This window comes from Muscardinus avellanarius (genome assembly GCF_963383645.1).
Source record: "Muscardinus avellanarius genome assembly, chromosome: 14".
NCBI lineage: Eukaryota > Metazoa > Chordata > Mammalia > Rodentia > Gliridae > Muscardinus > Muscardinus avellanarius.
The window spans coordinates 13,021,098-13,037,643 of NC_137800.1; the positions used below are offsets into that span (position 1 = coordinate 13,021,098).

Here is a 16,546-nt window from a genome sequence, read left to right on the forward strand (position 1 = left end):
GACTCTAAGCTCACTGAGAGCAAGGACCTGCACGGCCCTTGGTACACATCAGGCGTGGGCTAAATACTAGTTGACAGGATATACAAAGATTCATCTATATGATCTTTCAATACAGAATAGCTGTTAAAAACAAAAAGTTGGCCGGGCGTGGTGGCGCACGCTTGTAATCCCCGCGCTTGGGAGGCGGAGACAGGAGGATCGCGCAGGTTCGAAGCCAGCCGTGCGCTGGCTTAGGAGACCCTGTTTCCAAAATGAAAATGTAAAAATAGGTCTGGGAGTGTAGCCCGGAGGTAGAAGGGCTTCCAGGAACCCCAGTACCACCAAAAAAAAAATAAAAATAAAAAGTTGAAACAAGTCCAATATCCAAGAGTACAGGACTGGTTCACACCGAGAATGAGTAACATGAACAACTAAGTAAATGTTTCTAATACCATTACATGGCCACATTTTTGTGAATTAAAAAAATGAAAGGAGAAAGCATGTGCAAAGACAAACGACAGGTAGGACAGCACATCGCGACGTTAACAGTGGACATGTATGTTACGGTGGCATTATAGGTGGCTTCCTATTTATGGTTTCCCATTTTTCAAAGTTTACCTTTCTCCAGTGTACACGATTCTTTTTTTTAATAAAACAAAGAAAATTATTCGAAATAAACTAGAATTCTACCCCAAATACCTTAGTTTCTAGTGAACGGCTTACCTTCTTCATCGTCAGACGACAGCTCATCACTTGAGCATATGTTGAGGATGTTAACCAGCATCTCTGTGACTACACAGGACAAAAGAAGCCAAGAGTTACACAGCTCTTCCTCTCCGATGACGTGGATACAAAATACACAGACATGTTAAGTAAGCACACGAAAAGTGTTTGTCACTATATTAGTCAGAATAGCTGTAAAGCATTAGCATTAAATGTGGACCATGGAGTTGAGAGAGAATCCAGAAAGACCGCTTGCCCCATCAAGACTGGAGTCTTTGCGTATTCTGTTGCAGAATGACTTGATTTGAATAGATTACTGTTCAGAGCCTTTTGTTCAGATGTGCACATAAGAAATGTCTTCCCACTTTACAAAGCAGTCACATCAACACGCAGAGTCCAACAGGCTTGTTTTATATTTGTATAGCTTATTTGTGTAACTGTACAAATAAAATTCCAGGAACGATACATCCTACCCAAATCTCTTCAGCACTGAAGAAACCACCCAGGGAACAGTAGAGTAACTGTGTTATTCTAACATCTTGATCATAGCAGGACAGCTACTTATCCTTAGAATTAGAGAACTGCAACAGACTAGAACTAACATTTAAGAACAAACTAAGTGCCATCTAAAAATCTATGAGCAAAACAGACAAAATTCGCAAACATTTCTGATAAACTTTAAGAAAACCCTTTTGATTCTGAACTATCAAGGATGTGCTCAGTCACTAGACAAGGATGCTTCAGGTGCATGCTGGGTTCTCTTACCTTTTTCCCCAACAAAAGGCAAAGACCACGTGAAAACATCCATAAAGTTTGGGAGCCAGTAGGGGTGTGGAGAGCAGTTAAATTGCCTGATGTTCATAATATTGTTTTCATATTTCAACACTGCAGCTAGAAAGGAAAAAGCAAGAAAGCCTGACGCAGGGACATGACAGGACCACTGGTGTGCTCTGTGTAGCCACGTCCCCACCACGCAGGGTCTGGGGACTCACCCTGCATTTGTAAATTAGGGCCAAATAAAGGGCACATGGAAAACTTTAAAGAATTGTATATGGTTCATGCTCTTAAGATTTATTCCAAGGAACAAAGTTGCTCAAAGAGCTCATCTAATAAAAGAACAAAAGAAATGGTCTTGAAACTTCAAAGGGTTTACTGCGTGACTATCTACAGGGTTTTAAGGTTCCACATGAGAGAAATTTCCCCCCAGTCCCCTTTTGTAGGCCAAATGGGTACAATCACAGCTCCCCTTTAAGGGCAAACGCCATGCATCAAATGGACATGGCCTGTTTTCCTAGTCATTAACCAGACCCAAAGCTTTTTATAAACTCCCTGAGAGCTTACAAATAGTAGCTATCAATTCATAGTGTGGTACAAATGGTAAACCTGGAACACTTTACAATTACAGTCACAAGCAGATTAAATCATCTCTACACACACTATAGTGAATTTTAAAGTGCCAATTTCTTCTATTCACAGCTTGCGTAATTCCCAGTATATTATGTTTAGTATTAGCCAGTTCATATAATTGTACACATACTCTGATACCAAACCAATTTTCATTGTATTTAAAAAATTTTTAAACTCAGTTCCTTACTCTGCATCATCAGCAATGTTCTTTGTACTATTCTTTCTTTTCTAGAGTGCTCAGGACTGGATCTAGGGGCATTCTACTTCTAAGACACACCCTCAGTTCTTTTTATATTTTGTATTTTAAAACAGGGTCTTGCTAAGTCCCTGAAGCTGGCCTCAAACCTGCCATCCTCCTGTCTCAGCCTCCAAGTACTGGGGTTGCAGGTGTGTACCACCACACCTACTCTTTTGTACAACTCATTTAATTATCCTTACTGCCCTCTGTTTACACAGGAAAAAGAAGTGAGAGTGGGCATAGAATGGGGCACAGAAATTCTTTATAACTGACAAATACAGGTATTTCTTGCCTTATGTTTCTTTGTCAGAGAATAGTTTAGTGTTCTCAGAATTTAAGTTAATGAATTCCTAAAACGTATTATAATGAAAACTGATTATAATGAAAACAGGGTTTCCAGTCCTTAAAACCCTGACCCTGGCCATCAGGTATAGGTCCTCTGATTTCATGCATATGTTTTTCATAGAGGTCAAGTACTGCCCTCTGTTTACACAGGAAAAAGAAGTGAGAGGTGGATCTCGAGAGTGGATGCTTAAAAGCTCCTCTGGGTATGTTTCCCTGTTGGAAATTTTTAGAAAAGAAAATAGGAACAAGAATCTAAAAGAGTAGCTGGACGTGGTGGCGCACGCTTGTAATCCCAGCATTCAGGAGGCTGAGACCGGAGGATCGCGGTTCAAGGCCAGCCTCAGCTACTTAGGGAGGCCTTTCACAACTTAATGAGACCCTGTTTCAGAATAAAGAATAAAAAACAGGGAGGGGAGTGTAGCTTGGAGGTTGAATGCCCCCGAGTTCCATCCCCAGTACCCCCCCCCCCCACACACACACACTCTAAAAGAGTGGCATGGAGAAATGCCTGCAGATGCAAATAAGCCTAAGGAATATGCAGGAAAAGAAAAAAAAAATCAAGAGTTTAAGACAGAGGAGGCAGCAAAGTGCAACAAGCCCAAGAAAAAAGGCAGGCCGGGCGTGGTGGCGCACGCCTGTAACCCCAGCATATGGGAGGCTGAGGCAGGAAGATCCGGGTTCGTGGACAGCCTCAGCTACTTAGTGAGACCCTGTTTCAAAATAAATAATAAAAATAGGGCTGGGGGTGTAGCTTGGAGGTAGAATGCCCCTGGGTTCCATCTCCAGTACCTCAAAAAGAAAGAAAGAAAGAAAGAAAGAAAGAAAGAAAGAAAGAAAGAAAGAAAGAAAGAAAGAAAGAGAGAAGAAAAAGGTGCGCTCTTAGGGAGTGATGGAGTCAACACCAGGGTTGGCCCAGATACCACATTTTCTGCCTTTTTCCTCAAACGCTGCTTAGGAGAATGAGCCTATCTCAAGATAAAGTTACCAATATGTCAAAGCTCACAGAAAACCCAGGTAGAACAGACTGACTTAAAAGGCGTGCTAAGGAATGACCAAGAACAAAAGCACACCCGGCAGCTCCCAGGCTGTCCGCTGGCTGCTGGCCTAGGTGGCACGCGTGAGCTCGGCACACTGACGACCATGGGCGATCGCAGGCGCCGTCAACACAGAGGGGAGCAAAAGGCCACGCGGGGCCGAGGGCGTCGCAACATGAGCAGCGGCTGCCATGGGGGCAGGGAACCAGGGCAAAGCGGTGGCCAGTCCACGAAGATTAGGACAGAGGGACCAGAAAGACTCATCTTGCGGAGAAGCCAAGCGCTGGGCAAGAGCGAGACTCAGGAGGATGAAACGTACAGAGAAAACACAGCTGGGGGAGTGCTTTTTCCTGGGGAGGGAGTGTGCTAGGTGTGAACCCAGGGGCACTATACCTCTGAGCTACACCTCCAGACCTTCTTTAAAAAAATTTTTTTTTGTGGTACTGGGGGTGGAACCCAGGGGCTTTTCTACCTCCGGGCTATACTCCCAGACCTATTTTATATTTTATTTGGAAACAGGGTCTCACAAGTTGTTGAGAGCCTCACTAAGTAGCCGAGGCTGGCTTCGAACCTGTGCGATCCTCCTGTCTCCGCCTCCCAAGCGCGGGGATTACAAGCGTGCGCCACCACGCCCGGCTCTTCTTTGTAAATTTTGAGACAGGGTCTTGCTAGGTTGTCAAGGGCCTTGCTAAATTGCAGAGGCTGGTCTCAAACCTGCGGTTCTCCTGACTCAGCCTCCTGAGTACTGTGAATACAGGTGTGCACCACTGCACCTGGCAAAGGAATGCTTTTAAAAAAAGGATAAAAAGTCACTCAAGGACACACTAAATCAGATGTATTTATTTATTTAGGGGTGTGTGTGTGTGTGTGTGTGTGTGTGTGTGTGTGTGTGTGTATTACTAGGGATTGAACCCAGGGACGTTCTACCTCTGAGTTACATTCCCATCTCTTTTTATTTTATTATTTGGAAACATGGTCTCACTAAGTTTCTGACAGCCTCACTAAATTGCTGAAGCTGGCTTCAAAACTGTGATCCTCTTGTCTCAGTCTCCCAAGTACTAGGATTACAAGTGTGCACCACCATGCCTGAGTAAATCAGATTTAACTGAGATATGCCATTCCACAGTTTACTTTTTCTTTTTGCAGCTCTGAGGTTTGAGCCCAAAGGATTGTACGTGCCAGGCAAGCCTTCCACCTCTGAGCCACATCCTCAGCCCTCCAGAGTTTACTTTTTTTTGTGTGTGGTACTATGGACTGAATTCGGGGGCATTCTACCTCCGAGCTACACTCCTAGCCCTATTTTTTAGTTTGAAGCTGGGTCTCATAAGTTGTGGAGGGACTTACTAAGTTGCGGAGGCTGGCTGCAAACCTGTGATCCTCCTGTCTCAGCCTCCCAAGTACTGGGATTACAAGTGTGCACTATAATTCACTTTTTTAAATTTATTTTCTGGCACTATGACTTGAACCCAGGGCATTCTATCTCCGAGCTACATCCTCAACCTTATATTTATCATTTATTTTAAAACAGGGTCTCACTAAGTTGTGGAGGGCTTCGCTAAGTAGCTGAGGCAGGCTGCGAACCTGTGATCCCCATTTCAGCCTCCTAAGTGCTGGGATTACAAGTGGCGCCACCAAGCTTGGTTCATAGTTTCCTTTTGAACACAGAAAATATTAAGTATATTGTGGACCTCTTCGAAACTCCTCTCCCCAGATGCATATACAAGGCATGACCATAAAGTAATGAGACTTCAGAAACCAACTACAAACACCCGAGACCTTAGATATCCGATGAGTGTGGTCCTTTGATGGCATTACATCAGGCACGGTAACAGGAAAACGTTACAGGATTAGAGGAGCTCGTACTTTCAACAACGCTTTACCATTCATTTTCATAATTCCAACTTATCTTTAACAATTCAACAGGACAGGTATTTTAAAGATAAACGGAAGTCCAGAGAAGTTCAGACTCTCGTTAACGGTGACACACAAAACTGAAGCAGGACGGGAGTAGGGATCCAGACTCCAAGCTCAGTGCTCATCAGCACACTCTGCTGCCTGGCCAGACAGTGACTCCAAGGATGCTGCCATTACTCAGAACGCCTTTGGAACTCTTCTTCTGGAATCGCCTCCAGAGCCCCGCACAAGCAACAGGAGAAAAACCAGTCTCATTACCTTATAATCACACCTTGCTCTGACCCCGAATGGTATCATCTAGCTTGAGGATCACTCACCTTATTTATCAGTCTTGACTCCGAATGACTTTTGGCTGTCCAAAAATCAAATCCTCAAAGGACGAAGATTTCCCATCATTGAGGGTAATCAAAAGAATGTATCGTAGACTCTGAAGGCAACGCCAAGAGGGGGGTTCCAAAACGGTTTTTGAACAATGACTGCATTGTTGGAATACGAATCTAGCCTCCCAGGGTAACTGCTTTGAAGGGACAATACTCATCTGGATATATCCATTTTGGCATGTTGGTTTAAAAAGTCCTGTTATTTTATAGTCATATTTTATAAACAACGAAATAGTTACAAAGATAGGAAGTTTTTGGTAGGACTCCTGCCCTGATAGAAAACGTATGAAATAGAAGAATCATAAGTGTTATATTTCAAAAAACACCTTAGCATGAAAAAGCCTTAGAAAGAGAATTTCTGGAATGAAAAGCATGTCCATATTCAATCTTTTTTTTTAATATAAGAAATTGAGGTTTAGAAAGATGATGTGACTTACTCAAGCCATACTGCTAGCTTCTGTCAGGGCTTGGGCTAACAGGAAGCTTGTTGTTGTTGTGGTTTTTTTTTTTTTTTTTTTTTTTTTTTTGGTATGCTGTTTGTTCTATCCGTACAGTATTTCCAGGAGAGCAAAAGCAACTCAATAATTCACAAATATTAAAACACCGAATGGTAATTTTGAGGTACAGTTATAAACAAATTTATAAAAACCAATAATTTATGTGAATTTTTCTAACATGACCCTGAAGTTATTTATTTTATACTATGACTTAGAGTATAAATCTATTATAATCATAATACTCATACAAAGCCCAATAATTCTAAGGCGATAAAGACCAAGCAGCAGCATAAATTCTAGATTTTTTGCTTTGTTTCAGTTAGGACTCCACCCCATTTTGGAGGTGATGTGATTGAACCCTTAGCCTCAAACATGCTAAGCACATTTTTTAAAATTTAAATGTTATATTTAAAAACAGAGGCCAAGAGTCAGATGTGGTGGCACATGCCTATAAATAATCCCAGTATGTGGGAGGCTGAGATGGGAGGATCACAGGTTGGAGGAAGGCCTCAGCAATGTAGCAAGACTCTTAGCAATTTGGGAGTCTCAGGGAGACCCTGTTTAAGGGGTTGGCAGGGATTCTTATTAGGGAGTCCATAAAGATCTTGAGCTGGGGATGTTGCTCAGTAGTAGAGCATGTACTTAGCATGTGCCGGGGCCTGGGTTCACAATTCTCAAGCAATGAAAAATTAAAATAATACACATATACACATGCACATACACAGAGATATAATTAAACTAGAGCTCTCATTTACCCACAAATTAAAACTCAAACATCACTGGGCTCCTTTACCTTTATTGTTATAGACATCTAGGTAATTGGGGGCAGAGAAAATTGTAATAAGTGACGGAAAGCCGGTTGTGTGGCTCTTCCTATACATTCGGTACCTGGAAGAGAGATGACAGCCCATCTGTCCTGATACTAAAGGTAAAAATTCTGCTGTGATATTTGCTACAGTTTTAAAATAACTTACCCAGCATCTTGTGCTTCGTGAGCTCTGATAATTGATAATAAGTTGTTATTGTGCAAAAATTCACAAACTGCAGGGTAACTAGAAAAGAAATTTGAAAACATAAGTATAGACTTCAAACAACTATGGAAAAACAAAATAATGATTTACTAAGCTTTTAATAAAATCCACTTATATCATCTTGGCTTTTCCCTTTCATCCTATTGAAAAACAGAACTTTGTATATTGAAATATGTTTTCAAAATAGTTTCTAAATGATAGTCTGGATTTCTGCACTATGGTGATATATCTCAAAGCCCTAGACAAATAGAAACAAATAATCCCAAAGCCAGTAGAAGGCAGAAAACAAATATAATTAGAGCAAAAATTAATGAAATCGAGGATAAAAGAAAAATACGAAGGATTTATCAAGCAAGCATTTAGGTTTTTGTTTAGCATCTTCCTTTTCTTTTTATTTATATATTATTATTATTATTATTATTATTATTATTATTATTATTATTATTATTTTGGTGGTACTGGGTTCCTGGAAGCCCTTCTATCTCCGGGCTACACTCCCAGACCTATTTTATATACTTTTTTTTTGCAAACAGGGTCTCTTAAGCCAGCGCGGCTGGCTTCGAACCTGTGCGATCCTCCTGTCTCCGCCTCCCAAGCAGGGGGTGGGGGGGGATTACAAGCGTGCGCCACCACGCCCGGTTCTTCCTTTCCTTTTTAATTCTGGCACTCAATACTATAAACTTTCTTCTTAAAACTGCCTTAATAGTGTCCTAGAGAGTTTGCTCAATTCTGTCTTTATTTTTTATTTTATTTTATTTTTTGCAGGTCTGGGGATGGAACCCCAGGACATTTGACCTCTGGGCTACCCCCCCCCACCCTATTTTTTATTCTTTATTTTGAAACTGGGTCTCACTGAGATGCAGAGGGTTTCACTAAGTAGCTGAGGCTGTCTGCGAACCGTGATCCTCCGGTCTCCGCCTCCAGAATGCTGGGATTACAAGCGTGCACCACCACGCCCAGCTCTAAATTCTGTCTTTATTTTCATTTGATTCTGAAACTTTTTAAATTTCTTCTTTGATTTAGTCTTCATTCAAAGGCGTATTGCTAACTGGGTTTAGTGGTGCATGTTTATAATCCCAGTACTTGGAGGCTGAGACAGGAGCATCACAAGTTCACAGTCTGCCTTAGCAACTTAATGAGCCTCTCTGAAACTTAGTGAAACCCTGTTTGGCCGGGCGTGGTGGCGCACACTTGTAATCCCTGCGCTTCAGAGGCAGAGACAGGAGGATTGCACAGGTTCAAAGCCAGCTTCCCTGGCTTAAGAGACCTGTTTTCAAATAAAAAAATATAAAATAGGTCTGGGAGTGTAGCCTAGAGGTATAAGGGTTCCATCCCCAGTACCACCAAAAAAAAAAGGAAAAAAAAAAAAAGAAACCCTGTTTCAAAATAAAAGAATAAAATAAGGATGAGGGTGTAGCTCAGAGGTAGAATTACCCTGGGTTCCACCCCCAGCACCATACATACATACATACATACATACATACATACATACATACATAAATACATACATACAGTGCATTGCTCAATCTCCATGTATTAGTATAATTCCTCTGTATTTTCTTGCTGTTGATTTTTTTTCCTGGTAGTACTGGAGATTGAATCCAGGGGCATTCTACCTCTGAACTAAACCCTCAGACTTATTTTTATTTTTTTATTTGAAACAGGGCCTAAGTTGCAATGGCCTCACTAAGTTGCTGAGGCTGGCCTAGAACCTGTGATCTTGCTGTCTCAACCTCTCAAGTACTGGGATTACTAGTGTGTGCCACCATGCCCAGCTTTTCCTGTTGATTTCTAATCTTAGCCCATTATGAGAAGAGAGAAGGTACTGAGCCAGGTGTGGTGGCACACGCTTGTAATACCAGCATTCAGATGACTGAGACAGGAGGATCGCGGTTCACGTACAGCCTCAGCTACTTAGTGAGGTCCTTTTCAACTCAATGAGACCCTGTTTCAAAATAAAGAATAAAAAAGAGGGTTGGGGTGTAGCTTGGAGGTAAAATGCTTCTAGGTTCCAACCCCAGTACCAAAAAAAAAAAGATACAAGGTATTATATCAATTTTTTGAATTTATTAATACTTGCTTGATGGCCTAGAATGTGGTATATTTTATAGAAAGTTCCATGAGCAGCTGAGAAAAATGAGAATTCAGCTGTTGGGTAAAATACTCTGTAAATGTTTGTCAGGTCCATTTGATTTAGGTTTGAAGAGTCTTTATTGGTCTTTTGTCTAGATTACCTATCTAATGTTAATAGATGTGTGTTTAAGTCTCCCAGTATTATTATATTGGGATCTGAGTCTTAATGTTAAGCAGTATTTATTTTATGGAAGTAAATGCACCAATATTTGGGGCACAAATTTTTACTATATCTTCTTGTTGGATTGTTCCCTTTATCAGTAAGAAGTGGCCCTTCTTTGTCTCTCCTGATAAATTTTGTGTTGAAACCTATTTTGTCCTATATGAGAGTAGCTACTCCTGCTTGCTTTTGGTCTCTATATGCATGAATTATTTTTTCCATCCTTTTACCTTTAGCCTGTGAATATCCTTTCACCTTTAGCCTTTGCTATTTCTTGTAAACAGCATATAGTTGGGTTTTGATTTTTAGTTCACCTTGCCAGTCTGTCTTTTAACTGGAGAGTTGAGGCCATTTACATTTAGTATTAATACAGAGAGGCATTTTTTGTTTTCCTGTCATTTAGAATTATATCTTCTGTTTGATTCAGTTTCATTTCTCCTTTACTTAGTTTCTCTTTTTATGAAATTCATCCCTTCTCTGGTTCTGGAGTTTATTTTTCATTTTGAAAAGTTGGCCTCATGATACTGCCTTTGTCTGGATCTATCACATTACTTTCAACCTTTTGTTATAAATAATGCAGAAAGGAATAAACTTGTATATACATTTCACATACTTGCAAGTAGAATTGATTCTTATTATTTGAAGTAGCTATGTTTTATAATGTTCTTTGAAGACTGAATTAGTGAATTATTAACCACTGATCCTAGGGGAAATACAGGCTTTGGTTCTTATGAGCCTCTGGTCATCGTATTTTCATTAACCAGTTAATACACAATTATGTTTCAGAGTGTTTCTGTGTAAAGACACTTTATTTAAATATACTGTTGATTTGCTGACATTCAGCTCATGGCCAACACCACATAACTCATGCCTGAACAAAGATGATCTAACACATACATATTTTCTGTGTAAGGCACACCAAAGAGCCTGGGAACAAGAGATGGCACTTTAGCACTATCCTTGGGGGCCATTTTAAACAAATCCCCGCACTTGGGAGGTGGAGGCAGGAGGATTGTGCTGGTTCAAAGCCAGCCTCACTGGCTTAAGAGACCCTGTTTCCAAAAATAAAAAAAGTATAAAATAGGTCTGGGAGTGTAGCCCGGAGGTAGAAGTGTTTCCAGGAACCCCAGTACCACCAAAAACAAAAACAACAACAACAACAACAAAAAAAACAAAACAGTGAAATCACCAAAAAAAAAAAACCCACAGAAACATGAAAAACATTGCACTAAATAGACTACAAAATGAGAGCTGAAATAAGAACACAGAGTATTATGTTAATAGTTAACATCAGCATGCAACAGATTTATAAGGCAACTCACCTGTGTGTGTGTGCGTGTGTGTGCACGTGTGTGTGCGTGTGTGTGCACGCGCGTGTGTGTGCGCATGTGTGTGTGCGCGTGTGTGTGTGTGTGCGTGTGTGTGTGTGTGCGCCCCTCTGCATAGTGCATTTCCATGAATGATTGTGAAAGTTCTATGAGTATTGACTTTGAGGTTACAAATAAATCTTAGCAAGTAGGAAAATTCACAATCATGGGATCTGCAAATAATGAGGATCAACTGTCTTTCCACAGGATTAAGTTTTAGAAGTCAAAATTTCTGGTCAAAGTCATGCACATTTGTAATTGAAAGATATTATCAGAAATTGTACCAATTTATACTGTGCCAACAATAAATAAATATTATATTCTATAAACCATGTAAAAACAATTTAAATTATTTTATCATAAATCACTGGAGCCGGGCGTGGTGGCGCACGCTTATAATTCCCACGCTTAGGAGGCGGAGACAGGAGGATCGCGCAGGTTCGAAGCCAGCCTCGCTGGCTTGAGAGACCCTGTTTCCAAATAAAAAATATTAAAGTACATATATATAATTTAAAAAATCACTGGAAAGGTTGGCAGAAGGGTATGTGAAAAGTTTGTTTAGAAGAATGTTAAAATTAATGGCAAAATTGACCCTTCTTGTGTGTACTCCACTTAATCAATGCATTATTTTAGCCAATCAACAGAGTTTTAGAAGGCTAAAATATTGGGATTCAAATTACTTGTTATAAAATATTGTGATTAAAAATAATTGATATTTTCAACTTTCCTATATCTCCCTCTTTTGAGTGGCAAACCATAGTGAAAGCTCACGTTTGAGGCTCAGGACAATCGCCAACTTCCAGGGAATGCCCTGGGCTTGGATCACAATGTCCTGTTCTTTTTATATCTTTGTTTAAACGAATAGTTCCAAAAGCTGGAAGGCTTCTTTAAACATAATAGGATTCCCCTGTTTCAGGCCTAATGAGTCAGAATCTTTGTGGAAGGAGCCAAGGATACCTTTGTTTTTGTAAAAGTTTATAGATAATATCTAGGAACAAATAACATAGATGATCCAGTGTCAGACGACAACATCAAAGCACTGAAACCTGGTGTATTGGATTTCATAGGGAATAAAACGCGAGGAAATGTAAAATAAACACGAGTTCTCTGATCTCTACTAATAAATCAAACAGAAGTCCCTATATCACATATGTTTGAGATATAAAGTACTTAAAAAGAATTTCATGAAGTGTGTTACAGTTTCCTTCATAATTTTCTACACTGAGGATTAGCTTACCTAAAAAAATAAGAGCACCCTCGGACAGTGTTGTGGGTGTAGTGCTCCAAGGTCTTTTCATTGCCGTAATCCTCTAAGGGGTCCGCCCAGAGCAGGTCGCACACTGGCCCAAAGGCAGGAGGCTCAATGAACCTGTCTAACTGAAGACACACAAAAGTCAAAAGAAAAAATTAGTAAATCAAAAGAGCTCTTGGAAGCAGGGGGGTAAACAAACAAACAAACAGACAGACAGACAGACAAAAACCTTCTATCTACAGAATAGAAGGCTGTATGATTTCAGAACTATACTCTAAGAAAATGAGGCTTCTAGTTGGTAAAGGAACAGATTTAATTAAAAAATTTTAACTGCTGTGGTGTGTGTGTGTGTGTGTGTGTGTGTGTGTGTGTGTGTGTATGTGTTTTCAAATGTTAAAAGTATTTATCTTGTAGTGGGTCCATTTTTATTTTCTTACTTCTTTTTTTAAACCAGAAGCATTCTACCTCTGAACTATATCTAAAGACTGATTTTATTTGTTACTTGGAAACAGAGTTTCACAAGGTTGCTAGAAGCCTCACTAAATTGTTGAGGCTAGCCTTGAATCTGTGATGCTCCTGTCTCAGACTCTCAAGTACTGGGATTGGATTACAGGTGTGTGCCACCATGCCTGGATATATACTTACTTTTGACTATCTGTATTTTAAATTTTTTAGCTAAAGATATATTGAGTGATTACAATAAAATTTTTATTTTAATTTTTCTGTAAGTTGTTGTTTTTTTTTTTTTTGGTGGTACTGGGCTTCCTGGAAGTCCTTCTACCTCCAGGCTACACTCACTCTCAGACCTATTTTTGCATATTTTTATTTGAAAACAGGGTCTCTTAAGCCAACGAGACTGGCTTCAAACCTGCGCTCTCCTCCTGTCTCCACCTCCCAAGCACAGGGATCACAAGCCTGCGCCACCACACCCGGTTTTTGTAGGTTTTGGGATAGAACCCAGGGGCATTTGACCTCTGAGCTACACCCCCTGCCATCCGGGCTACACTCCCAGACCTATTTTTACATTTTTATTTGGAAACAGGGTCTCCTAAGCCAGCGCAAGCGGCTGGCTTCAAACCTGCGCGATCCTCCTGTCTCTGCCTCCCAAGCGCGGGGATTACAAGCGTGCGCCACCACGCCCGGCTTTTTTTTATTCTTTATTTTGAAATGGGGTCTCACTAAGTTGCAGAGGGCCTTACTAAGTAGCGGAGACTGTCTGAAAACCGCGATCCTCTGGTCTCAGCCTCCCAAATTCTGGGATCACAAGCGTGCGCCACCACATCCAGCTAAAAATAAAATTTTATAAATAGACTATGAGAATAGTAAAAGATTACTTACTCTCTTAATGTCATCTAAGCAAGTGATTTCAGGTGACATTCCGCCATGTACACAGAGAAACTGCTGGTTTAAGAGGGCAGCAAGAGGAAGACAGTCAAATGTAGCCATACACGCATCGTACACCTGTTCTGAATATTTGATTCGACCTACCAGAGGGGGAAAAAGGGACAAAAAGCTGTCATAAGAAGGGAGTTAAGCCATAAGAGCATCAAACAATTTAAAAACCATTTGTTAGCCAGGCGTGGTGGCGCACACTTGTAATTCCCGCGCTTGGGAGGGTGAGACAGGAGGATTGTGCAGGTTCGAAGCCAGCCTCAGCTACTTAGTGAGGCTCTCAGCAACTTAGTGAGACCCTGTTTCAAAATAAAATATAAAATAGGTCTGGGAGTATAGCCCAGAGGTAGAAAGCCTCTGGGTTCCACTCCCCCAATACCACCAAAAAAACAAAAGAAAACATTTGTTTCAGGCAAATTTGAAATTACAATCATCTATGTAAAGATATTTTTGAAAAGCTGTAGATAAAGGGTTAAGAAAACCTTTCTCCCTTAAAGAAGTGTGACCTTGGATTAACTTTCTAGCTCTGTTGCCCTGGAAACCTGATAAGGTGACTGTCAGCTGTCTGGTTAAGCAATCCTGCTCATGGTAAAATTACCCAATTACCTGGTGGGGGACTATAGCCATGGGCTCCTGTGAGGGTGGTGACTCATAACTAGGTATGTCCACTTTGGGACCCTGAAAGCTCTGCCAATAAATCTTTTATAAGTGATACTGGTGCTTGTGATACCGGGCTTTGGAGTGGAGTGGTTCCCTGGTCCACGCAGTGTGGACCCTGCTTTCTTGCACCTGCGCTGTGCCTTGGGGATGGAGATCAACAAGAGAGGCATGAGCTCTGGACGGCCACGAGCACTCCTGAGGCCGCGTCACTGAAAAGCCATGCCTGTTGTGGCCCTTCCTGCCCGCATCCTTCTACATGCATGGAGGCCATGTGTGGCTTGTGAGGGTCTTGTGAGGCTTGCAATATTTTATTGCATCTTAAAGGATTCTCTGAAGGTATTAAAGACATGAGTAGAAATCGAGATTTAAGAGACATCAGTGAAATATCAATCATCTTTCTGCACTTGGTTGCTAAGATCTCTTAGTAATTATATCTGGACTCTATATAAATGCTTGCCTTAATAAATTGTATTTTGATGTAGATGTCAAGCTGGGGTTGGTTACAGAACAAGGGAATATACTAGTAGGCAGAGAGTGGACTTCTACTATGCTCCAGGGAGGCAAGGTCATGAAATAGCAGGTGGAAAATTGGAAGAGGGGCTTTATACGAAAGAAAAAGGAGCACTGTCTTCTTCCACGCTGCTGTGGTTTGGAGGGGGTTTGCGCGTGTCCCTCCTCGTTCTTGTGTTGGAAGCCTGGTCCCAAGTGCGGTGATGTGAAGAGATGGCGTGGAACCTTTAGGAGGAAGACTCTTTCAGAGTGAAACTAGGGGGAGCTCAGTGGAGCACCGGCCTTGGGGAAAATCAATGTCATTCTCACTAGAGGGTTGTAAAGGGAAAAAAAAAGGCAAGTCTCAGTTGGGCGTGGTGGCGCACACTTGTAATCCCAGTACTTGGGAGGCTGAGATAGGAGGACCATGTGTTCATGGTCAGCCTCAGCTACTTAGTGAGGCCTTCTGCAAGTGAGATCTTGCTTCAAAATAAAGAATACAAAAACAGGGCTGGGGGTGTAGTTAAAGGTAGAATGCCCTGGGTTCCGTCCCCAGTACCTCAAAATAAATAAATAAATAAATAATAAATAAAAAACAAAAAGGGCTTGGAGTGTAGCTTAGTGGCAGAGTGCATATTGTCAGCACAAGGCCCTAGGTTCAATCCCTAGCACCACACACAAATTTTTTTTTTAATTAAAAAAAATTTCACTTTTAAGCCGGGCGTGGTGACGCACGCTTGTAATCCCCGCGCTTGGGAGGCAGAGACAGGAGGATCGTGCAGGTTCGAAGCCAGCCGCGAGAGCTGGCTTAGGAGACCCTGTTTCCAAATAAAAATGTAAAAATAGGTCTGGGAGTGTAGCCCGGAGGTAGAAGGGCTTCCAGGAACCCCAGTACCGCAAAAAAAAAAAAAAAAAAAAAAAAACTCACTTTTTTATATCTTAGTATTCTTTGTCCAATTCAGTATATACATAATGTCCAACTCCTCAAAGGCTCCTATGTCATATAAAACTTATGTTAAATAAATACATAAGCTTTTCTCCTGTTGATCTGTTTTATCAATTTAATTATCAGGCATGGATAAAAATCCTATGGTGGTAAAGGTAAAATTTTGCCTTTTTAAAAACATCTACAGAGTATTTCACTCTGTGGATACACCAGGATCTAAGCTGACCAAACTTTCACTACTCCAAATCATGCTGCAATGAACAGCTTTTGTTATTGTTTTGTTTTTGTTTTAAAGAAAGACCAACTTGGGGCCGGGATGTAGCTCAGTGGCAAAGCTCCTGCTCTGCAGGTGTGGTGCTCTGGGTTCCACCCCCAGTTCCAAAAAAGACCCTCAAGAGAAAAAAAAGAACAACAAAACATAACAATACTGTTTTCATGAGCAGAATTACAAGAAACTCTCAGTAAGTCATCAGAAAATGGCTCATGTAAACAAGAAATTAGTGTACTTTAGAAACCTAAACCCAGGCAGGGCATGGTGGTGCACACTTATAATCCAGTACTTGGGAGGCTGACACAGGAGGATCCCGGTTCGTGGCCAG

The 16,546-nt window shown here is 41.1% G+C and overlaps 1 protein-coding gene across 1 annotated transcript in view; it reads right to left on the reverse strand.

The window, feature by feature from the left end:
• The window catches only part of PPP3CC (protein phosphatase 3 catalytic subunit gamma), a gene marked incomplete at both ends in the record, with an annotated part of 55,774 nt that overhangs the window by 18,418 nt on the left and 20,810 nt on the right, over window positions 1-16,546 (reverse strand). Inside the window, 6 exons of the mRNA XM_080710214.1 lie at window positions 703-771; window positions 1,468-1,593; window positions 7,311-7,405; window positions 7,492-7,569; window positions 12,446-12,585; window positions 13,799-13,944. Coding sequence (XP_080566340.1) covers window positions 703-771; window positions 1,468-1,593; window positions 7,311-7,405; window positions 7,492-7,569; window positions 12,446-12,585; window positions 13,799-13,944 — 654 coding nt within the window. The remainder of the gene's footprint in view (window positions 1-702; window positions 772-1,467; window positions 1,594-7,310; window positions 7,406-7,491; window positions 7,570-12,445; window positions 12,586-13,798; window positions 13,945-16,546) is intronic.